This window comes from Phoxinus phoxinus, assembly GCF_949152265.1.
Source record: "Phoxinus phoxinus genome assembly, chromosome: 10".
NCBI classification, from domain to species: domain Eukaryota; kingdom Metazoa; phylum Chordata; class Actinopteri; order Cypriniformes; family Leuciscidae; genus Phoxinus; species Phoxinus phoxinus.
The window spans coordinates 12,002,709-12,027,912 of record NC_136885.1 but is presented as its reverse complement, the minus strand read 5'-3'; the positions used below and the strand labels follow the sequence as shown (position 1 = coordinate 12,027,912).

The 25,204-nt window shown below is 37.3% G+C and overlaps 1 protein-coding gene across 1 annotated transcript; it reads left to right on the top strand.

Annotated features, from left to right (window-relative positions):
• Positions 1-3,503: 3,503 nt before the first annotated feature.
• On the top strand, positions 3,504-23,240 carry cnot10 (CCR4-NOT transcription complex, subunit 10). Its single transcript, XM_079625948.1, has 19 exons — positions 3,504-3,678; positions 4,169-4,263; positions 4,349-4,510; positions 5,750-5,900; positions 6,018-6,157; positions 7,309-7,395; positions 7,569-7,652; positions 7,778-7,895; positions 8,155-8,304; positions 8,420-8,625; positions 10,161-10,282; positions 10,576-10,755; positions 10,932-11,012; positions 17,570-17,683; positions 19,904-20,034; positions 20,123-20,158; positions 21,099-21,226; positions 21,376-21,451; positions 21,613-23,240. The coding sequence occupies exons 1-19, from the start codon at positions 3,660-3,662 to the stop codon at positions 21,777-21,779; spliced, it is 2,247 nt and encodes a 748-aa protein (XP_079482074.1). The 5' UTR covers positions 3,504-3,659; the 3' UTR covers positions 21,780-23,240.
• The last annotated feature ends 1,964 nt before the right edge of the window (positions 23,241-25,204 follow it).

Sequence of the window (25,204 nt, the reverse complement as noted above, 5' to 3'; positions counted from 1 at the left end):
GCCTGGCCAGTCCTCGCTTCCCGAAGCGGCGAGCGAACAGCTGTATTCGTCGACGTCCTCATCCTTAGGCACAGCGAAGGTAATGGGGACGGCAGCGGAAGGGCGTTGACCGTCAGGGACGATCGGTGAAGGCGACTCAGACAGCGAGGCACGCGGGGAGTTAGCCGGCGTGAGCTCGCGGACCGCTGAGGCCTCTGGAGCTCTCTGAGAACGGCGATTTTTACGGCGCGGCCCTTGAGAGCGGCAGTGTGGTGTCTTTGCTGAAGGAGGCTAATCGAGCCCGCAGGGTCGTTAAGGCCATCTCGTCGCACTCCGGGAATCCGCCTGTAGAGAGCGCGAAACCGGCATGGTCCCTCCCCAGGCAGGAAACGCAGATCATGTGGCGGTCCCCAGCCGTGAGGGGAGCCCGACACGAGGCACAGGAATCGCGGGGCATTTGAAACAACGCACGCGATAGCTAGAGGGAGAGAAAAAAACATTTGTGACGCAGCGGCGACACAGACGGTGCTTTGCAAAAGGATATAACGTGCCAGATAGCGCAGCTGGAACAGCGTCTGAAGGCGGCGTGGGGAGAGACTCCTAGCCGGCTTCCTCAGTCCTGCAGTCCCGCTGAAGTGCTTTTCGACGGCGTGAAGGCTTCTTCCGGAGTCAGCGAAGAGGATTCTTCGCTGAAGGAGATGAAATCAAGGCATCTATGGGCGACGCGCGCTTTTATAGTATTAAGTCACGCCCATTTTTGCGGGCTATGGCCCATAGAGGGCGCGAAGCGCTCCTATTGGCTCTCATGCTGGCCGCGTCTCTCCATAGGTTGCAGCAATTGCTGCAGAGCAGCCAATAAGCGCGCGAGCCGTCTCGCTTGGGTCTGCTTGCTGCAGCAAGTGCGTTTTAAATTAAAGCAAATTATAAGGATAATTTTAGGCTTCAATCTTCTCGAGAAAAGGGGTTTTCCCGTAGCGTAAGCTAGCTTACGCAACACGAGAGTACTCTCGAAAGGGAACCACAAATGCGTGAGGGGATTTACAAATGCACAGGAACCGATTCACAAATGTGTGTTGTGTTTGTAAAATTATAAAACATTTGTAAATATTTTATTTATTTGCAAATCTCATTTTATTTATTTGTGAATTTTATAATTTTTTGTGAAACTCTTTAAAAAATGTTGTGGATCTTAATCTATTTATTTGTGAATTCGATCAATTTTTGTGAATCTCTTTACATTTATTTGTGAATATTAATCTATTTATTTGAAATATTGCAACAATAATAACCCCATAGGTCAGGGGTAGGTCATTCTTTCGAATACATACGAATTTGTTAACTTGTAAAATATGTATGATTTAGCAAAAATCATACTAATTCGTACAAGTGAGGTCATGAATTAGCCACCTCGTAAAATTCAAACAACCTTCTTCCACCTCTGCTCTAACATTGCTAAACATTTTTCTGATGCAGAAAAGCTAATTTTTGAATTCATGAGCTCTAGACTGGATTACTGTAATGCACTGGCATACTAGATGGTTGTCCTGGTCGTCAATTAACAAGTTACGGCTATGGAGTTCAAAAACGGCTGAAAGAACTGAAATTCCGCGCCGTAAGCTCCCACACTTTCGCTTTTTCTTTGTCTTGCTGGTGTCTCTGGGAGGATTGTTGCTGTCTTTGTGAGGAATGCTACTGTCTCTGGGAGGGATGCTGTCATCATCTTCCTGACTGGGTCAGTATTTGATCAGACAGTCATGGTATGTTTTACAGTTGTCCACCTGCATCTATAAATTAATATAACAAACCTTGTCTTATTATTGGCACCAGAACATTATTCAGTGGCATGGTTAAATTCATACGCAACCAATGTTGCTTCAGTCCTATAAAAACCTCTCCACATTACCCGGAGATTGACTTCCAAAACCCCTCTCATGGCACAGTGGACAGTGATGGAGCAATTCAACTTCTTTGGTACTATCGACATCTAGTGGTTTCTACAAGAGTTTCAGAAAGGTTCAGCCTCTCCATCCATTTCAATGGTCATAACAGGTGTTATTTTTAAAAAAAATTTAAATGGTGTTTGTAATTTGGTGCCACTCAGATTGCATATCGGAATCATTAGATTGGATACTAAGTAGAACTGTGGTTGTTCCTTAAAATAATAACGAGTCTTCTTTGAATTGAAGCATGACGCTGTGACACAATGCAAATATACTTAACAGTTATGTAGTGCATCTTAAAACTATACATAAATAATACTTTGCCTGTTTAAAAGTAAAGAGACAACATTGTTCACATAAGTCATAATATCATGTTAAAAAGTTTTAAGTTCTTGGTAAAGAAAAGTCAGTCTCAGTTTAACCATTAGCCAAACATTATCCTGTGCTGCAGTGATCGCATAATTTTGTTGGTTGAAAGTAAGCTCACCCTGGTTCCCTCCATCGTTTTTTTTTTCATTATTGCAGAAAACATTCTGTTTTGTACACGTTTTGTAGCCTACATTATAATATTCACAAATGAACACCACTTTTTGAAGTCTAAATACAATTGCCTAACTACACAACAGTTGTATTTCAGCATCACCACCATTTAGTATTCGACAACTCTTTCAGTCTTGATTTAAAAAAAATATATATTTTCCTGTAAGTTTGAGTTAGAATAGTTTGCAAAAGCACAATTTTAAACACAATGATGCTGTGAAAGTGGACTAGTATGAGTTAATCTGTTTGGTGTGAGGACCTTTATGTCCCCAACAACCTTGTTTAGCCACTTTTTCAAGATAAGTAAAAAAAAATCTTCTTTTTTTTAATAAACACAGGTATTTAATATATTTTATGTGGTAGGCTACATTAAAACATGAACATATTTTGAATGTTTGTTAACTGACCTTATTTCAGGCATTTAACGAAAAAAACCCATAAAAAAGCCATGACTTCAGGACGATAGAACCGTAAGTGCTAAATTATGGGTTTTGGCCTGCAAAAATAGGCCTATGTCATCCCTGCAGTCATCCTGCACAGTATTATGCTGACAGAACATAAACGAAGCATGCATTTGGGATAAACAAATCCGTTGTTGTTGTGAATGCTAGTTATCATCGAAGTTTTTAGTCTTGGTTAGAACAAGATACTGACCTTTGGTTGCGCATAAATAGCCTATTCTAAAAACCCAAAGGGAACTTACCGATGGAACTCATGGCAAAATATCCTAAAGCTACACTGCACATTTTTGATGTCTCTCTTCTAACACACATATTTGAGGTCTTGGAATCGTTAGCCTATAGTGAGCTGATGAGTTGAATCAGTTGTGTTTGATTGGGGAGACATCTCAAATTTGAAGTGCTGGAGGTACTCCAGGATTGGAAACCATTGACCTAAAGGTCTGGCCTACTATAGCCTGCCTACTGACCTCAACATTGAACAAAAGCAATTCGGGTCCGAAATGGTTAAGCAAGCTGCAGTTCATCCTCCAAAACGATAGGTGGCGATCGCGTACATAAAAGGCTGGTTTAAAAAAAAAAAAACCTCGCGCGGTGGTTGTGGGTAATATTCATGGCGGAGTTCTGAATCTGCTCTGGAGAGACACACCTTCCACTTTTTCTTTCTATATATTCAAATAGTGGATTTAACTTACATCTTTACCCGTTGTAAAAGCGCATTAGCGTCCATACATTTGAAGTAATGGCTGAAACAGGCTCAGGTGAGCGGCGTTTATAATATTCAGTCAGTCTGATACACACTGCAGCTGTTCTTGAACGCTGCCCGGAATGTAAACAGATCTTTTTTTTTACAAACAAATTCTTATTTTTATATTCGTATACATTTAACGTATTAGGTTACAAATGTATAATTAGTGTTATAACGAGACCTAAACAGATAGTTAACTGCGTCATTGAACTGGCCTAATACTGTTTGTTCATGCAATACAATGTTAATTAACGTTATGTTTGTATAAGTGGTTTATTGTATAAGAAATGCTTTTAAGCATATTAACGGTATCGTTTTCTGACAGTTAGGCTTTTGAATTTACCTTGTTTTGATAGCTTGCATTACGAAGATCAAATTATATTTGTCTTAAAGGTTTAAAGCGTAGTTTGCAGTCATAAAACTGTAGTAGTGAATGTTGTCAGTAGGACTTGCACGAGTTGATTCAATCATCTGTCGTTTAACTGCATCTGTTTCCTCTCAAGATCAAGCTGGTGACATGAAACATGACAACATTTCATCCCCTGGGATCTCAGATCAAGAGAAAGAGATGGCAACCAATGCCTTTGAGGCTTTTAACGTAAATAACTATAATACAGTTGTCTGAGCAAGTGGTTGTATGCATGAATATCAGTTGATGTTATATTGTGGTGATGTCTCTTTAGGCTGGAAGCTATGATGAGTCCCTGAGAAACCTTGACAACCTCCAGGAGCTGAACAAAGATGACTACAAGATTACAATGAATAAAGCAATCACTGAGTTTTATAAAAGTGGGCAGACAACAACCAGCACCCTGAAGCAGATGTTAACGACCTTGAAAAACCAGGTATGGTGGTATTACATTAGTCTCTGTTTCATTGTCAAATGTTGCTCAACAAATGTCATAAAAATGGCCAGCAATTATAGTCAGGGCTTGACATTCACTTTTTTACTCTGGGTAGTGATTTTCCAAAGTTACCAAAGTAACCAAAGTTACTAGCCACTCAGCATTTTCACTGGCCACAATTTTGACATTGATACCATGGGGAAAAACTGCCATATAGATATTTTTAATATTAACTCATATTAATCATAGCTGCTGTCACTTTAAGACCTGACACACAGATCTATTATACTGTTACACATGTGTCTTTCTCAACTGTTTACGTTCACTCACAACATAACTGACTGTGTTTACGTGAATACTCGCCAAGACCGGCATTTTAATAATAATAATAATATTAATATGTTTATTTTCTATAGCGCCTTTCAAGAACCCAAGGTCGCTTCACAATGCAATACAAATAACAAATAAACAGCAAGCAAACAGATACAAAGGCCATCTTCTTATAACAGACAAACAATTGACATGAATCAAAGAAAAACATATTGTACTATTTATCAAAGCATATAATTACGACAAAGTAAGTAGCAAATAGGGCTGAGAAAGTGGAGAACAGAGAAAACAGTGTCGAGGATACTTATTTATTGGGCAAGCTTGAAGATATGAGTTTTAATTTTGACATTTTGTGTGTATTTGACTGTTAAAGCGCAATAAGCAGCGAATAGAACTCAAATTTGTACTGAGGGGTGGCTTTATGTGCCCGCACTTTGCGTGTGAGCACAAAATCTGCGGGAAAGAGTACAATTATTTGCATTAAGCACAATCCCACGCCAAAATTCAAGCCCTGTAACACCAACTATATTTATCCGGAGCAAAATAAATGTGTGAGTGAAGGGAGGCGGGTTTGTGTGTAAACTCGCTTTCGGAGAGATGAGAGAGAGAAAAGGCACAGCTGGTATCATGTATCTATCCTGCGGAAAATTAGAATTGGAAGCGTTTCCGGTATTACAGTATCGAAAAATCTGTATTTTTGACAACACTACTTTGCACTTATGATAATATTTCAGATACCTTTTTAAAAGACTACAATTGAAAAATGTATGTATATTATATATAAAATTCATCCAGCCAGAGTGACTGCGTTACACGCCACAGCTGAAATCCACCCGTGTTTGGCGGTTGTTGTTCTAGTGATTAGTTATTATAATGTTATTATTAATGATGATTAATCGTTGTTTGCAGATGCATGCAGCTGTGGAAGATATTGATGGTTTGGATGATGTCGAGAACAGTATCCTGTACTACAATCAAGCAGTGATCCATTACCACATGCGACAGTATTCAGAAGCTATATCCATTGGGGAGAAGCTCTACCAGTTTCTCGAACCGTTTGGTATGTTTCAGAATGCAAATAAAAACTGTTGTTACTGCAGAGAGAGTTGAGTTGTACAGCAGTGAGTTCTTGTGTCAGTAGTGTGGCATTGCTTGATGGGTTTCTCTGTCCCAGTAGAAAAGTTTGCTCAGGCCGTTTGTTTCCTGTTGGTGGATCTGTACCTGCTCACCTTCCAGCCAGAGAAGGCACTGCACCTGCTGGCTGTGCTGGAGAAACTCACCGTGAAGGAAGGGAACAGCAAAAATGGCAAAGGAGAGGTGAGAGATGTAGATGTAAATTATCTTCCAAATAATTTTGGGTATTTGATAGTTTCTTCCTGTCTCGCTAGTTCTTGTTGTTATATTTAAAGTGATAACATCTGTAAGAAAAACTTCCACCCGGAGCATTTTTCAAATAACATTACTGATAAACCATTGTAGGGTTGTGATGGCACAGGTTGTGCTACAAAATAATCATTATTTGTTACTTTGACAGGCTTGTATTTTTTTTTGTCATGCTGTATTTTTGTCCATCATTGTTTTCTTCTTTTTATTGATAAGCTTGAATTCAGAAATGACTGATATGTTTTAATTATGCTATGTTTTGGCATAGTTTACAATGAGAATGCTACTGTGGGTAATAGACCAAATTCACTTCCTTTCAAAGGTTTGGGGTGGTTTAAAAAAATAAATAATTTAAAATATCAATTTTTGATTTTAATATATTTTAAAATTGTATTTATTCCTTTGATTGCAAACTTTTTTTTTTAAAGACCAGCACTTATTTGAAATAAATGAAATAAACACTTTACAGTAAGGTTCTATCTGTTAACATTAGTTAACTATATTAATGAACATGACATAATGATGAAAACTATTTTTAAAGCATTTATTAATTTCAATTCATGTTAATTTCAACATTTACTAATGCATATTTAAAATCAAAAGTTGTATTTGTTCATATTATTTAATGGACCTTAGATAGCATGAATGAACAATTGTAATTTTTATTAACTAATTATAACAAAGATTAATAAATAAAAATGTATTGCTCAATCATACTAAATGCGTTAAATGATATTAACTAATGAGAACTTAAGTGTTACCAAAATAAAAATATGTAACATGTCTTTACTGTCAGTTTTCATCAATTTAATGTGTCCTTAGTGAATAGAAGTATTAATTTCTTTCAAAAAATAAATCTTACTGCCCCCAAACTTTTGACCAGTAGTGTGCCTTATTATATTTGTATCTGCCTGAGTAACAAACATTTTTGGTTAACCAAACCTTTGGCTGTAGCTCACCAGTTTCTGCCCTAGAAAATGAAGAATGGGTTAAAAACAATGACACTTTGTGAGATGCTAAATGGAGTTGTTGCTCCAGATTCTGTTCTCTCAACTTCAACTTTTTGGATCACGTGTCATTTACAGAGCGCCAACAGCATGAATAAGGAATCCGCCGCTCTGAAGGCAGAGTTCACAGCTATGATCGAGGCAGCTAAATCAAAGATGCACCAGGTGAGAGCAGATGAATAATGAATGTTACAGCACTCCCGATTAGACATAATAATGGTTTGCAATAGAGTTGCACAGTTAATTAGTTCTAAACTAATACATAAAACAATATAATGCTGATCAGCTTGCAACATTGTCTACAAATCAAGCTGTTTTGGATATGTTTGTGTGTGCAGTATAAAGTACGAGCCTATATCCAGATGAAGTCACTCAAGGCCTGCAAACGGGAAATCAAATCTGTAATGAACACATCTGGAAATGTGAGTTCACATTCACACAATACATGCATACTGTAAATGTTGGTCAGGTACACCTGCACATGTTTCGTAATACACTTGTAATGTAACTTTTGTTGATCGTCTGTATTTACACATTCCTCCCTCAGTCTGCGCCCTCACTCTTCTTGAAGAGTAATTTTGAGTATTTGAGGGGAAATTATCGTAAAGCTGTGAAACTCCTCAACAGTTCAAATATTGCAGAGCATCCAGGACCCTTAAAAACAGGTACATGACTTCTGTAATGTGCATCATAGTTAAAAACCACCCACATGTGCTTTAAAACGAAAAAAATGGATCCCATTCCATTCTCTTCCATTTAATCGATGCATGTGAATCTCATTTAATCATTTAAATCTGTTTATTCCAAGAAGTGGTGTCTGAGATGTAAAATTCACTTTAGAAATTTCAGTAAATGTTCCAGTCAAAAGGTTTTCTCTTCTGCAATGTTTTGGCTCAGATTTGTCCTTTTTTTCCTCCATTGAAGGTGAATGTGTGAGGTGTATGTTCTGGAATAATCTTGGTTGTATCCATTTTGCCATGGGGAAGCACAACCTGGGTCTGTTTTACTTTAAAAAAGCACTTCAAGAAAATGACAACACATGCGCCCAGCTTGGTGATGGCGGTAATGGGCAGGGTAAGAGAAATTAATACCTTCTACATGCCTGATCATAATAGATGTAAATTTCATAATAGGAAAAAAAAGTGTTGCCTTTTTAAATTAATGTTGTTTTATTGTTTTTTTTCCACAGCAGCTAAGATGTTCACGGGCATCCCCATGTGTGCTCTGTTAGCTAATAAGCGCTATGAGTTGCTGTATAACTGTGGGATTCAGTTACTTCATATCGGGCGACCGCTGGCAGCGTTTGAGTGTCTGATGGAGGCGGTGCAGGTGTATCACTCCAGCCCTCGACTCTGGCTCAGGCTCGCAGAGTGCTGCATCACAGCTAATAAAGGGGTACTGACATTAACACACGTTTTTTTAAAATGTAAAATGAAAGAACCCCTTGCTTTTCAAAATGTGGCTGGAATATGTGTATACTTAAACTACCATTCAAAATTTGGGGTTGGTAAGATTGACAGAGATGTAAAGAGTACCGGAAAACAATACCCAAGTAAACGTATGGATACCTTACAGTGGAAACGACTCCGTTACAAGTTAAGTCACCAATTCCAATACCACTTTTGAGTAAAAGTCTACCTGATTTTAACCGTATTTAGGTATTTTACTCGCACTGAATGTAGGCTCAAAGATGCACTAGCTCTCAACAACTAAGAGACATGCCAGTGAAAAAAACAAAAAAACAGTTGATTTGTGAGGAGAGTAATCATGTGTATTTTCTAAACACCTCAAAATTTCAATAAATCAAGGTCGACACAACAGCCTCTTAAATGTCTGCAAACACTCGTGTCAGTTAAGCTCAAGTGCTCAGAAATGGCATTAGTAAACCAATATCCTTCAATAAGGTCTCTTCAATATAACAGATACATAAAATAATGTTTAGTCAAATGAAATAGTCAGTCTACTTTCACTGGACGTGCTGGTTTCAGCCTCATCACCGGCTGCAGTCGTGTTCTCATCTCTTATGAAACACCTGCAATTCAGCAACTTCCTTCTAATGCACTCATATCACGTAAAGTAGCCTTGTTGAAGATATAGTACCTTTAATGCCCTGTAGATGGCGACATCACATCTTTTGTAGCAGGAAAAGTTAGGTGCCATCGAAATGTGAATAGTAATTGCATTACTCATCACAAATGTAATGTATTAAAGTAAAGATTACATATACTTATTAAAAAATGTAGTTATAATTACATTATAATTATCTTTGATGCTCAGAGTACAAAGTAGCCAAAAAAGTAACTTTAGTTAGTCAAATAAATGCTTTTCATAAAAGTTTATGTATCTTGGTTTTCACAAAAAATATTAAGCAACAAAATAATTTTGGTTGTGAAGTAATGGCTACTGAAAATACCGTTTTGCCATCACAGGAAAAAAATACATTGTAAATATAGTAGAAATCTGTTATTTTAAATGGTAAAAAAAAGAAAAGAAATCACAATGTGGCTTTTTTATTCAATTTTCGATGAAATGAATGCAACTTTAAGCTTAATCTCTCAAACATTAGAATGAAAAAAAAAATTACCAACCCCAAACTTTTGAACCGTACTGTACACTTGGTTTGCCTCGTGTAGAGGCCTGTTCACACCCAAATACTTAAATGACACCAAAGTAAAATATATTTGCAAATAATATTTTCCACACTAAATTGCATTAAGGATTTTAGACGGTGATGTATTTTTTATGGTCTCTAAGATCAACTTGGATCATGAGGCTTTTGAGAAACGCAGCCCAAGTCTTTAATTTCTTTTAAAGTAGGAAACGCTTTGGTTAATGAGTAGATGATTTTGAGAATCATTTGAGGTTTTATAACATCCATGTCATTTTGAAGTTGTTACTTTGATAAATAAACTTTTTGTTGTTTCCTTCAGAGCACGGAGCAGGAAACAAAAGGTTTACCCAGTAAAAAGGGGATTGTGCAGGCTGTTGTTGGGCAGGGCTACCATCGCAAGATTGTTCTAGCATCACAGTCCACACAAAACACCATCTACAGGTGAGGAAGATTGATTTAACTTAATGGGGCATGGCATTAGAAAAGTAGCCGTGTGAGATTGTGTGCCTGATTGGAGGGGTGTAACTAGATTTCAAATTGGTGAAAGTACTGTAATGTCAGAGTCTCTCCAGAAGATGTCATCCTGGTGCACTTCTTCACAGGAGTAGCATTCAAAGATATCAAGTGACTCCATACAAATGTGCATCACGCCTTTTAGGTTTCCATCTTATTAAAAAGTATTTCTGATGCACTTCCATGCTAAAATGTGTTTGCATACCTGTGTGTGTGTGCAGTGAAGGCCAGTCAGCAGCAATCCCAGTGGCCAGTATGGAGTTTGCAGCAATCTGTCTGCGTAACGCTTTGCTCCTGCTGCCTGAGCACCAGCAGCACGACAGCAAACCAGACAACGGCTCCAAGAGTTGCAGTCAGCCGGGCAGCACAGAAAGCGGCAGCGAGACCAGCGATGCCTGCAGGTACATGTACATGCATGCATGCAAACCCAGATGCTGGCAAAACAGATCCCAGACTAGATTGAATACAGTTGAAGATTGAATTTGCTGAACACGTTTCAGAACTTGTCAGATACCCTCTTCTCACCCTTTGATGATAGTGATGATCTGGTGACTTGGATTTTTTCTTTGACTGACAGTGGGAAGACCCAAGAGGGAGACAAGTTCATTCCTGCTGCTCCCTCATCACCCTTGAGAAAGCAGGAGGTGGAGAATCTAAGGTGAGGTTACAGGAGACTTTTCTGGAATTAATTTCTCACTTCATATAAAAAAGAGCCTGAAGATGATTTGAAAGATTGCTTTAACACATTTGATTTGGCTCAGCCCATTGCTTGACGAATGTTGTCAGCCAGTGCAAAAGAGATTTTCTTGCTCTGTACAAAAATCTTAAATTCCTAAATCAAGAAGCTTTTACTCGAGAAGCAAAATTACGTTAGATATTAAAGGGGGGGTAAAATACTTAGTCAATCTCATGTTAATCTTGAGTACCTATAGAGTAATAGTGCGTCCTTCATATCTCCAAAAAGTCTTTAGTTTCATCATATTTATAAACTAAAAATACAGCTTTCCGATTCTATCCGGAAAAAACCGTCAAGCGGGGATTTCCAGCACAAGAAATAAATCTGATACCGTTGTACTTACATGAATGGGGTGTTTTATCACTGGGACCGCGCCAGGTTTGAATTGCAACCGGTTTGCAAATCCAGCGACGACCTGGGGCTTGTTAATAAAACATTCGTCACTGAAATGACCAGAACACAAAACCGCACTTGCCACACTCCTTTGCTGTCCCGGAAATACAAACTGCATCCACTGTTCCAGTAACACTGGGTTCTTTGGGAAGCTGAACAAGGTAAACTTTCCCTCACATCCCAAAACACACTTTTTTGGAGACATTCTTGACATCAACCATTCCTATTTAGCGCTGCTGATGATGATTTCCGGTAGTAGCGCGTCGATGAGCGCGGTCTTTCTCTCCTCTGGTCGACGTGTGCGTGAACGCGCTTTTCCGAGAGCAATGCTCATATAAGGAGTTCCACTCTGGTCTACGTCATTAGATCTACGATAGAAAAAAAACAGCCGAAACGTGTTGCAACCCGGAAGTATGATTTTCAGCACAGAAATTCTCTGTTATTCGTTCAAAATAACTTTTCAAACTTTGGCCATTATTAGCATGAGAATCCATCTCTTTAACACTGTAAACAACTCTGAATACATGAAACACCATTGTACCCCCCCTTTAAGTCGTATGTTAAATCAAAATTAAGAGAGTTTATGCTTCTAAGTAAACAAGAACATTGGCAGATTTCTTTTCTAGTTTAAAGGTACAATATGTAAGAATGTTGTAATAAAATATCCAAAAATCACTTGCACAGTATGATATATTTCCTGCAGTTGTGTACTTACAATATCCCAAAAGTCTCAAAATATTTTTTTATTTCAGAGAAATTCCAATTTTAAATAATGGCCCGTCCCGGAAAAAAAATTTGCCTGTCAATGACGCAATATACCCGCTATCCTCGGTTTTCCGCTCGTAATGCCATAGCCATGCCGTAACCATGGCGACAGACGTGGACAACTGCGAAGTGCGTAACGCTTAGCGGCACGCTGTTCTTATTTCTTTCAATGTTCTTCAAACATTATGGACCATGGCAAGCAGACTTTGGGACCAAAAAGGAGAACTAAAATGAGGCTCAATATCGGCGTGGCGTTTTCGAGATGCCGAGAGCTCCACGTCCGTGACAAACTTGGACTTGACAGAGCTCCACGAGTCACGACTTGACTGCGACACCGCTCTTGAACATTCTTTATTAGACACGTGAGCAAATGTACATAAAACAAATCAATGGTATATATAGCTCAACATGATGAAATGTTAGAACATAATCTGTATGTTATTCTAATGTTGATCTAGCTTACTAGTAAGCTGCTAGTTTCATATAGCAAACGAACTAACACATAGAATAACATTATAACTTTCAACACACTCAAATGCTGTAACGTTAGAACAAGTGAAACAGCGTTGCGTTACCACACAAGTTTAATACGTCAAATAAACTGACCTGTGCGAGTAGTAATTCAGCACTTGCGGGTAATTCAGTAGAATCAAATATCCTTTTTCCTTTATATCCGCGGGACTCGCGTGTGATATCTGTCTATTATTAGCAATCGCGACCTGCTTCATACCACTGTAATGTTAAAAACATGAATGTTTTCACTCATCCATTAACATTATTAGTTCCATCATTCATCTGTCACTGCGTCATAAACATACGCCTTTGTTATTGTAAGAGGTTAGCGACCCCTAGCGGACGAAAAAACGTACATATTGTAGCTTTAAGATTAAAAAACTTAATTTGGTTTTTCTGCTTTTTTTAAATTGATTTATGAATGTTAAAGGTATATTATGTAAGATTTTTGCATTAAAATATCCAAAAACCATTAGAACAATGTTATGTTTTGTTGAATTGTGTTCTTTTATTGCCCCACATGTTCCCAACAATGTTTAAATTCAGAGAAATCCACAATTTTAACCAGTTTTGCCTGTCCCTACCCTCAGCTGTCGGTAGAAACACAGTGCGCTGCTTGACAAAATCCAGAAAGTAGTAGTTATCGCGCCAAAGCCGACGATCTCTGGTAGCAACTAGCAAGCAACAGTTGTTTGTTTTGCACATCTGTGATGGACCACAATTATTAATTATCGTTTGCTGCTGGTTCTGTCGCCAATGATAAAACATATAAAGCAAAAACGGTTGTGGAGGTGAAGACGACAACTCCCATGACTCCAATCTCCGTCAGTGCGTCATCAAGCTACGTCTTTTTGATTGTTTTGAATTACCGACCTCTAGTGGTGAAACTTGTACTGGAAAACAAGACAGAAATACAGAGTAAGAAAACACAGACGTCTTCCTCTAGGGCACTTGCCACCACAGAAAACCAAATCCTTCATTGGGCTGAATTAAAATCTCTCAATGTTTTTGTCATATTTACACACATTGTACATTGTTAGAAACATATTCAGTATTTATTATATATAAAAATTAGTTTGTGAAAGTTTGAAGCAATGGTATCCTAAATTTTTTATCAAATGACCTCAACGTGTTGCATGTTTAATTATGTTACTTGGTTTCTGCAGGCCTTAAAAAGTCTTAATTTTTGTATAAAAAGGCCTTAAATGAGAACAGAAAGGTCTTAAATTCATAAAGTCATGGCATTACATTTAGCATTTTGAATTAAGGTGATTTTTTTGAGCCTATTGGTAGATTTTTGTTTCTTACTTCATTCTGATTTCATATCTCGTGTCATTTTGTATCTCCAGTAAATGCATCCTGATAAGACTCTTTAGACAGTTGTACTGGAAGAACAGAAATAACATTAATTGTTTGCAGTGTGATCAGAAAGTACAGTAAAAGTTACATGTGAAACTTGAAAATGTTAGTATCGTGCAAAAGTTAATTTATTTCACTAATTCATCTTAAAAGGTGAAACTAATATATTATCTAGACTCATTACATGCAAAGTGAGATATTTCAAGCCTTTATTTGTTATTATTTTGATGATTATGGATCGCAGCTTATGAAAACCCCAAATTCAAAATTAGAATATTGTGAAAAGGTTTTCATACCTGTAAGCCATAATCATCAAAATTATAACAAATAAAGGCTTGAAATATCTCACTTTGCATGTAATGAGTCTATATAATATATTAGTTTCACCTTTTAAGTTGAATTACTGAAATAAATGAACTTGCACCATATTCTAATTTTGAGTTTCACCTGTATTTTCATTTTCTAGTGGGTTGAGTTCAAGCTTTTTTTGTGAAATAAATGAAAAAGTAATGGATATCTGTTGCAAGTTGTATTTTCAAACTCGGTTGCAAAATACAACTCATTGTGTTTCTCCCTAGACATTTACATTTAGACGACATATTGACGTATTGAGTTCCTTTTATTCCTTAAATTTCCTTTACTTGGTCTTAAAAAGTCTTAAGTTTACCTTGATATAACCTGTAGAAACCCTTTTAAACCGTTATATTTTACATCCAATTTTGAGTAACAACATCTTAACTTGCGACATGTAAATTATGAGCCTAGAAAAATCTTTAAAACACAAAACAAAATGACAGCTTGATTCTTCCGGGGATAAATTATTACAGGCAGATTTTATTCACAAATTGTAGTATGCTATTCCAAACATGGCTAACATTAGCTCCCGTCAGTTTGAATTGTCTAAAACCAAACCTTACATATTCATATTTTTTTTGTATTGTTGTCTTCCATAGTGTTTTCATAATGGTTTAGAATTATTTAGTTCACAAATCACATAAAATGCAACAATTGCTAGTTACATTAGTAATTGCAGTAAAGCCAGTTAACCTCCATTATTTTAACCAACAGTCTCTGTTAGACTCCTCTGGCAGCAAGCTTTGCTTCAGGCAGCATACCTTTTATACTTATAATTGTGAATACCCTTCCCCCGGCCAGCCCACAATACTCCTCTTATTTTACACCCCCACTTCACAGTTCACTCTCGCATTACTCTGTTTTTTTGCCTCGGGAATTGATTAGACCCTCAACCCCACCTCCATCCCACACTCTCCCCTTCCCCCTCATCTTTGATCCAGCGGGACAGTCTGCTCCAGAGGGCTGGCCGGACGTGGTTCGCTGTGAAGGGAAGGGGTGTGGTGTGTGGATTGTGTTGACCCTGCACTGACACCCTGATACACTGACACTTTTATGAGCCCGAGCACCATTTACTCAAAGGGCTCTTCCTGGAATCCTGCTGGCTATTGTGTCACAGGCAGCCACTCAGTGCATCGAGCATTTCTCTGTTTTCCCCTGTCAGCGAAGCTTGCCGTTTAGGAAGCTAAGCAAATATTATATTCAAATAATTTTTCATTAAAGTTAGTTTTAACGTGCAGTAGTTCATGTGTGCCCACAATTTTGTGGCCTGTTCACATTAAGACTGAATTTATAAAAGGTAAACGAATTGCAAACAAAAGGACTTTTATGGAAAATAAAACTCTTCTATAAGCAAAAAGGCCTAAAACTCACCAGGCAGTAAAGATTTCACTCACTTTTATTCAGAAGTTGATATAAATTTGACCTGTTTTAATGCATAGTTAATGTTAGTCATAATAGGAGAGCTGTTAAAATGTAATAAATTAGTGCTGGATATAGTTAGGATGGACTTTAGTGGAGTGCCTGGTCACCCCTAGGTACTAAACAAATGTATTTCCATCTGTAAACAATTGCATTCCTGTCATTGTATGCATTTTTAGTCCCTACTTTTTGGAATGCATTGTGTTAATGCAAATTATTTGTTTACAGCAAATATTGATCATTAGCTATGCTTGCATTCAATAAAATAGTATTAATTTGATTGATGGCTCAATCAGATTGAAAAGCCTTCATGTAAACACTGCAATTGATCCGATTTCGCTCAATCTGAATTAAATGTGATGGTGGTCCTTAAAAAGTCTTACCCCCGGTTTCACAGACGAGAGTTAAGCCTAGTGCCAGACTAAAATGCATTTTTGAGCTGGTTTAAGCATAAGCACTGACATATCTTAAAATATGTGTTGTGTCTGTGTCTCAATACACACCAGTAATGTTTTTTCTAAGGCACATTTATAAAAGTTACTTAAATTTCCTAATTGAACTAAGGCCTAATCCTGGCTTAATATAATCCCTGTCTGTGAAACCAGGCCATTAAAGTTTCAAGTGTAGACTAATTCAAATATCAAAATCTTAATTATCATTTATATAATTATCTTTTTAAACTTTTTTGCTTGTTGTTGGTCTTTTGGGGACACAATAAGATGTATTTGTTAATTAAATGAAAAACTCACAGAGACACACGACTGCATTGCATTGTTGAGAAAAAGTCACATTTTATTATTAGATTCAGAAATGCAAAACATTTTTAAATAAACTCTTAATTAAACACAAATCCAAATGTGTGCGATGGTCGCATGTTTCATTGATTTGCGTTAATTGCATGATATAATTAACTTTGGAATATAAGTCACAGCATGTTTCGGATGATAAAACAAAATGCAAGATATTCCGGAAAATGCGTTAAGTAGAGCTGCACGATTTATCGTTTAAAGATCGCGATCTTGATTGAAACACCCATGCAATCTCATTCCTAAATTACAACGATTCTTTTGAAAGTATTTTGATGCTTCAAATAAAATGATCAATTACATAGTTTCAACAAGGGACTGTTACATTTTTTTATCGTTAAATCATTCATTCATGAGATTCATTCAAAAGACACTGATTCATCCAGTAATGAGACAAGTTGAAGTCTTTGAGGTAAGTCATTGAATCATTCATTCATTCATTCAAACCTACCCCCCCCCCCCCAAAAAAAAAGATAATTCACTGAATATTTTTAAAGACTGCAGCAATTGTCATTTTGTCAGAACCTCTATTATATTACATGTTATTATTTAGTTATCTTTTCATAATAGTGAGAGAATCGTGATCGAGCTCTAGCGTCAAGTACACTTGTATGTTATAGATGCATACTTTATTTTGAGATTGTATGTTTTTATTTTTTTTACCCTGTATGGACATAGTATTTTATTTTAAGTTTTAAAGTCTTAAATTTGATTTTAAAAAATCTGCAATTAAACTGACTACCTGAATGCGTTTTACTCACCTCATCACTAAATTATTTGGACCCCGTTTACACTACTCGTGAGGCAGATGACACATTGGTTGGGTTAGTTTCATCTGCTTACTTCTCTTTGGCCCGTCTCTCTTCACAGGTGCTCAATTCTAGCCTGCAGTGCATATGTGGCTCTTGCTCTTGGGGACAACTTAATGGCTCTTAACCACGCAGAAAAGCTCTTGCATCAGACGAAGCTGTCAGGATCGCTCAAGTGAGTCTCTCTTCTTCCGGCTGATTTACATCTTTTATGGGTCCACTTACAGCATTCAGCAAATATTTACCCTCCTAAAATGGCCAGTCCTGAGTAATGGGATGTTTGATGTGTGGTACAACCAGTTTTTTATTTTATTTTATGTTTTTCCTTGCAAAAAAAGTTACAAAATGCCTTATTCTTTTACAGTGTTATTGTAGTGTTCATTTTGTTTTGTCATTTGTATATCGTTTTTATTAATTATTAATTCAGTTTTAGTTAACATCAACTTAACCTAAATGAAAATTAGATGTTTCCACAGCAACTAGATTATTTTATTTTTTTTACATTTTAATTTGTTTAATTTATTTTATTTCAAGTGACGAAGATTTTTTTATGGTTTTATTTTTAAGGTGCTTTTACATTAGCACTTTTGGTGTGCACCCAGGTTCAATTATTTTGGATGATGTGAACTGTTTTCCAAACCTAAGTTTGCTAAAACTGGTGGTCTGGGGTACAATTCATGTGAAATTGTACTAAAACTCTGAAATGAACCACTGTTTATAACATATGATTCGAAACAAAACCAAAGGCTCAAAATCTAATAGTGAGGTGAGCAACGCTATGCATTTTGTCGCCTTCTCCTTCTTGTCGTCATTACCAAGCAACCGGAGTAAACTGCTAAAGCTGCTGCTTTGATGATGCAAACGCACCGTGGTTTAATCCCAAATAATAATATTTTTCACAATACAGCAGGAGAGGGGGGAGCAATCAAACTCTGGTCTGGAGTCTGGACCTGACATTTGAAGTGTGAACATAACCGTAGTTCATTACCCTGCTCTTTTGCAGACCTTTTTTTCAAAAATGTTGTCCCCCTAAATTGACGTGCTGTTTTGTAAATGTCCTGGGGCCTCATTTATAAAACTGTGCGTAGAATCCTTACTAAAAGTGTACGTGCGCCCAAAAGGCAAAAATGGCGTGCGCAAAAAAATATTCAGACTTATAAAACCGTGCGTACGCCAGAACCTGCGCAGGATTCACTTCATAAATCCCACTCAGCGGAAGATTGTGCGCACATGCGTCTCCTCCCCAAAATAACCATATATGGAGCTTACAACGCCTAGTTTTACTATGCATATCATCATCTGCATATCATTTGCATATGATTATTCATCCACGTGATAACATGTTTAATATACAAGACATTAGGAAAATATGAAATAAGGATGTGCCGTCACATTACATTACATTCCACTGGCCAAATAGTATTTTTAATTGATTTATAGTAGTAATGGAAACAGATAGACCTTGTTGTGCATTATATTTGCACAATCTGCTATTATCATGATAAGCAATTATCTCTGTAGTTAAAACATTAAAACACAGCATGCCAAAGGAAAAGTGTTCAAAAGCATTGCATCTACAACAAATATTTATAGGCTATTTATTGAATATATATGTATTTTAACTTTTCAGTAAATGTCATGTAGTTTAACTTCATTAATGAGAATGGCATCTAAATGTTTATATCAGAAGTAAAACATAGTTTAAATCATTATTTTATTTAAACTGTTATTGAGAACACGCACTGTAGCCTATTTATGATTAGGACTCATAATGAAGATTTACAGTTTTACTTCATCTGCCGTTAGATATGCGTCAGTTTCACTAAACGGCCCAACGCGCTCGCTTGGCGCGGACATTTAAGGTGTGGATATTTGCTTCAAGTGATAGTCTTGGTGAGTGAAATTATATTTGTATTATCTTTCTGTATATGTATAAATTTATTTAGATTTTCTGTCTAAAAGTGACCAAAAAGACATTTAACTCCTGCTCACCATCGGTGTCGCCAAACTGCTCCGTCTCCAAAACGTTCGTACGCATGGGTCAGAGTTTGCGTGGAGGTGCGCATACTTTCACGTCAAGTTTTTCTTTATAAATCCCACCTTTTGCGCAGGAACTGGCGTACGCATGTTTTCAGCCCCGTTTTGTGCGTACGCAAGCTTTATAAATGAGGCCCCTGGACTGTCCAGAACATGATATCGTAATCGGGTCTGGTTTGGTTTATTCCAGCTAGATTTCTCAGACACAGATGAAGCTGAGACTAAGTGGGGTATCAGCGGCTGCAGTGTAAAGCAGTCAGTTTAGCATTAGTCTTTGTCTTGAGAAGTGGCTTTAAATAATGTATTTAGCTGATCAATAATACATTTTTGATGAGTTGTGTGGTGCGTGTGTTCTCAGGTTCCTGGGTCACCTATATGCTGCTGAAGCCCTGATCTCTCTGGACCGAATCTCCGACGCCATTGCACATCTCAATCCAGAGAACGTTACCGACGTTTCGTTAGGTGTGTCATCCACCGAGCAAGACCAAGGTATGAAAATGAGCACATAATCAAAACATACAAATGTCGAAGGATGTGATGTGTGGTTTCTGACATGTGCCTGTGCTGTTAATGACAGGTTCTGATAAAGGAGATCTGGAGCCTGTGGAGTCCTGTAAGTGTTTTTATTTTTATGTATTAATTAATTAAAAAAATAAATGTATACCTCTTGTATGATAAATGTTTTTAATTTCTGAATTAAAAATAATTTTGATATTTTTTGGGGGGTATAAAGTAAATAGTATCTGTGTTCTACAGCTGTCCTGGTATCATAAAAAAAAAGAAAAGCCTCATTTAAAAAGATACAATTCTTTTAAAGACAGCCTTAAATAGGTAGTTTGGTAGTAGATCTTTATTATTCTAAAAAAGAAAAACAAATATTTATATTTTTTGTAAGTTAGTGAAACAAATTTGTGAAAACATTATAAATATTTGATAACATTTCACCATAAAGTATTTTTAAAGACATTTTGAAGCTAAACAATAAAATTTGTACACTCATAATGTATTTGAGGTGCAATATATTGTTACGGTTTTCAAAAACAGAAATATTAGAAATCTAAACTTTTTGTAATCTATTTAAGAAGTTAAACTAGATTTTTATAAAATAATTCATTTACACTTTATTTTAAGGTGTCCTTGTTACAGTGTAACTATACATTTAAGTGCAGAGTAATAATATTAATTAACATGTACTTACTATATAATTAGTTTGCTTTAGGGTTAGTTGCATGTAATTATGCATAATTTCCTGTTATTACTACAGTAAGTACTTGTAACAGGGACACTAAAATAGTTTTACCAATAATTCCTTTGCACTTTTGTAGAATTGGTTTCTACTTTTCACCCAAGCAGAGAAAAATTACCATTTAACCGTATACCATAATTTTAATTATTATTAAGTTGTTTTATAAATATGATTTAAAAACTTTCACAATCAGAATAACATGCACTGATTAATTGTCCTCAATTATACCCGAGATCATTAAGATGTGTAAGACAGTGTATAGTCTGGTTTATTATGTATGCATTTATTTATTTTTGGTGTTCTACAGCAGGGAAACAGACACCTTTATGTTACCCCAGCTCAGTAAGTTCTGCCCGGGCCACAATGCTCTTCAACCTGGGCAGTGCGTATTGTTTGAGGAGTGAGTACGAGAAAGCCCGCAAGTGCCTCCATCAGGTAAACATTCATCTCATGTGAAGCACTCACATTTTTGTGTAGTTTACCACTGAAAAACCACAATAATGCAATTATCTATCTGGACACTACATGCATACAGTTTTTAAACACTGTCCAATCCATTTGCTTTCTGATTCCCGGTTATATAGGCTGCGTCAATGGTGAACACTAAGGAGATTCCTCCGGAAGCCATTTTACTGGGCGTCTACTTAGAACTGCAGAACGGTGAGTCACTCGCACAGGTTTTAATCACACAGTGCCTGCTGAGAAATGTCTCTATATTTCTTGAGGGTGGCTGGTCACCTTTCCTCACCTGGAATCATTTGTCAAATTTTATTTTTTTTTTTTTGATTAATGGTTTAAAACTGTAATTGTTGCTTCCACAGGAAACACACAGCTGGCCCTACAGATCATCAAACGGAACCAGCTCCTCCCCTCCGTCATGCCCATCTCCTCCCCAGACCTCCGTAAGAAACCACTTCCCTTCCAGTCATCACAGCCAGTACAGCCCATACAGACCCCCTCCTCCTTTACACAAGTACAGCGCAAGTGATACCACTGACACAAACCCCTAAAAACATGCACAAACACATCTCTTTTTTTTTTATTAATTTTATTTATGATGCTGCAGCAACCAAGATGGATGATGGGGGGGAAAAAACAAGCAAGAGAGTTGTAGACTGGTTGTCTGTGGCAGTCGGTTAGAAATATGTATGTGTTTTGGGGTCTATGAAATTATAAATAAATTTTATTTACACTTGTTAGTGGTGTGACATTAATGGGGTCAGTGACGAACTGCCATATATGAAATTATACAGATTATGAGTAAATTATTTCTGGAAAATCTGCATGGAGCCCTTATATTGCGATAATCAAGATCACGTGGATGTTAAAAATCGATGGACCAAAGGTCACTGTTAAGATGTAATTAGCATAAAATCATGGACACTTGTCTGACATCAGTCATGGCAAATAAAAAATAAAACAGTCCTTTAACATGTAGAAGCTTTTAAATATCTCAATTGTATAACTTGATTCCTTCTCTACTGGTGCATAAGACTCAAATAAATGTCCTGATTTCTTAAAGCTCGTCCCTGGCGTGGGTGGACAGATGTCGGCTTTCTTTCATGTGTGGTCTCTCCTTTTTTGCCCTTTTTCCTTAGGGTGGCCCATCACCTTTCTCATGCAGGGTCTTTCTTATGCTAAATCCCTCTGCCCCCACACCCCCTCTTTTTCCACCCACATCTCTCCCCATTGTTTCTCTGATCTGACGTCCTGTCAATGATGCTTTGGACTCGAGAAAGAGCTCTTCTTTAAGCCTTTATGGGGTTTTTTTCCAGCCAGATGCCAGTGCCAAAACGCAGCTCAATAGATTGTTCCCCAAGAGGCTTTTTCATGTTCGTAAAAACACATTTTGACTATTTTTACTGCATCATGGATAAGAAAGCTGTGCAAATGCAGGCAGAGGTCAGAGGTCAACTGTTGGTTTCTTATAATAAATACAGCTGAGCAAGTGTTCTTATTTATAGCCATGCTGTTTTATGCATCCTTAAAGGATAAACTGGGATTTGTAGGTGGGTGACCCCTTGGAGCGGCCGAAGATGAATGATATAGATGTGAAGCGTGAATCTGAGCTATGTGTACGGGTGTGGCAACGTGCTTCCCAAAAAAAAAAAAAAAAATGACACGTTCCCGAGATGAGTGAGCCATAAATTTTAAACATAGCGGAGGGGAGAAATATTGCTGCTGTGACTTGTATTTATTAGTTTTTTCCACAACAGCTACATCTCCTTGTCTTGCTGTTAAAATAGAGCATATTTACAAATATAAATAATCCTCTGAAGTGTATTGTATGTTTTTATACACAGCGGAAATAGCCTGTATTTGACCGAAGTTCAAGAATCGTCAGCAAGCTGACTAGATAGCGATTGAATGTTTATATGATTGTAAATGAACGGGACGCTAAATCTTATTTTGGCTGAAATAAGATTTTCCCAATAAATATGCAAGAATTAACCTGGTGTCCTCCATTCCTGTTCTTTCCAACAACAAAGCACTTGAATGCGACAAGCTCGTAATCGCAACTTCAGGAACAGGAAGTAGACGTGTTCAGATTGCACGTGAAGGCAGCATTAGTGAGTGAGTGTCGCACTATATATATATATATATATATATATATATATATATATATATATAACAACAATACATGTGCGAATGAGATACTTCAGCTGATAAAAATGTTCGGGAACCCCTGCCCTTGGCAAATGCCTGTTGGTTATCCGTGATCTGTGGCTGACTTAGAGGGGAGAAGAATAATTTGCGAACTTAAGCTGTTTATAAGTGGTTTCACTCACTAAAGGCAGCCATAATGTATGTGAACGGATCTGGATCATGCAAATAGACTGATAACATACTCCAAAAACTTTGAATTAAACATTCCAGCCCAATTGAACCTCTTATCGTTATTTACACCCGGAATGGCCCCATCTGCCAGACGACAAACATTTTCCTGCAGGCTCAAGCTGACCTTCTGGGCTACGCCCTGCCCCGTTCTGACCTTTGACCTGTTGGTATGCAGGGACGCCCATTTCTCAAACAGCATTGGTGGCCTTAAGAGGCTTTTGTTAAGTAATTTAGACAAAACAAAGACTCCTTGTGATAGTACTCTTTAAACAAGATGACAAATATTTCACAGAGTGATTTAAAGTGCAGTTACCATTACCTTGTCTTTAAATGCTATCAGAGAAAAGATCTTTTTCCATGGTCTCTTTCATTAAAGGTAAACGAATGAAAGCTCAGATATGGCCTCAAATACCTCCCTTCCAGTCGTCAAATGTCGTATACGGCATCCTGAGGTTGCTTGCATCAATCACAAGCAAGAGGGGTGTTCCTTGGCTGTCAGCGAAATACTCCACCGTCATTCAGAACAAAGAAAGCTCCTCAGACTGCACATTTCTAAACTACATTGAAAAAGGTTTATTGGATTTGTCACTATATTTACAAAAACAATTTATCTACAGGAATATAATCAGTTTGCTTTGTTCCAAAACCTGTCTCCCTTTTGACACCCATTTTTAAGACCCGGGTATACTTTATTTTCCACGTTCAAAGGCTGCAACCTTCGAAGGACTCGGACTTCAAAGGCCACAAAGCTCAGACTGAGCGTTGGTAAATAGCCTATGGAAGAGTGTTATTGTTGCCTAGCAACTGTGACATTTTTTTAAAAGTTAACGCAAACAAAACGGGGTTCACAACCTGTGTAAATATGTTAACCTTGCTCCATTTATGTACACAAAGAGTTTATACTATATAAAATCATATCTTGATAAGATAAAAGTAAACATTTGAACCGCTATATATATTATATATATATAAACTCCATTTCCTGCAAAACGAAGGGCGCATTTCGAGGCTACATTTGAAGGAGCCTTTGAATTGGGACACAGCAAAAGTATATTCCTTTGACCATGAGCACGAACTAGTGGATTTCGTTCAGAGCACATTTGAAAGTCACTAGAAATGTCGGTGCGGCTTGTATTTGTTGCCCAGCCCTATTTGTTTGAACCGCGAGAGGCGTCAACTCTCACCTAAGCTTACACTTCACCTACATCCTACGTCATCCGTTGGGTCAGAGGTCACTCTTCCACTGGAACTAGACTCTCGTTCGGCTGTTACCGGAAGCCACTGTTTATAATTTATAAAGTGGATACATCTTACAAAAACGCATCGCTTTACTTCAGAAGGCTTTATTAACCACCTGGAGCCATATGGGTTACTTTTATGATGGATTTTTAAAGGCAATCTAAGCCAAGGTACCATTTACTCCCATTATAAAGCTTGGAAGAGCCAAGATATTTTTTTATATAACTGTGTTTGGCTGAAACAAGACAGTCATATGCACCTAGGATTGCTTGAGGGTGAGTAAATTATGGGATAATTTACATTGTTGGGTGAACTATCTCTTTAAGTGCACATCCA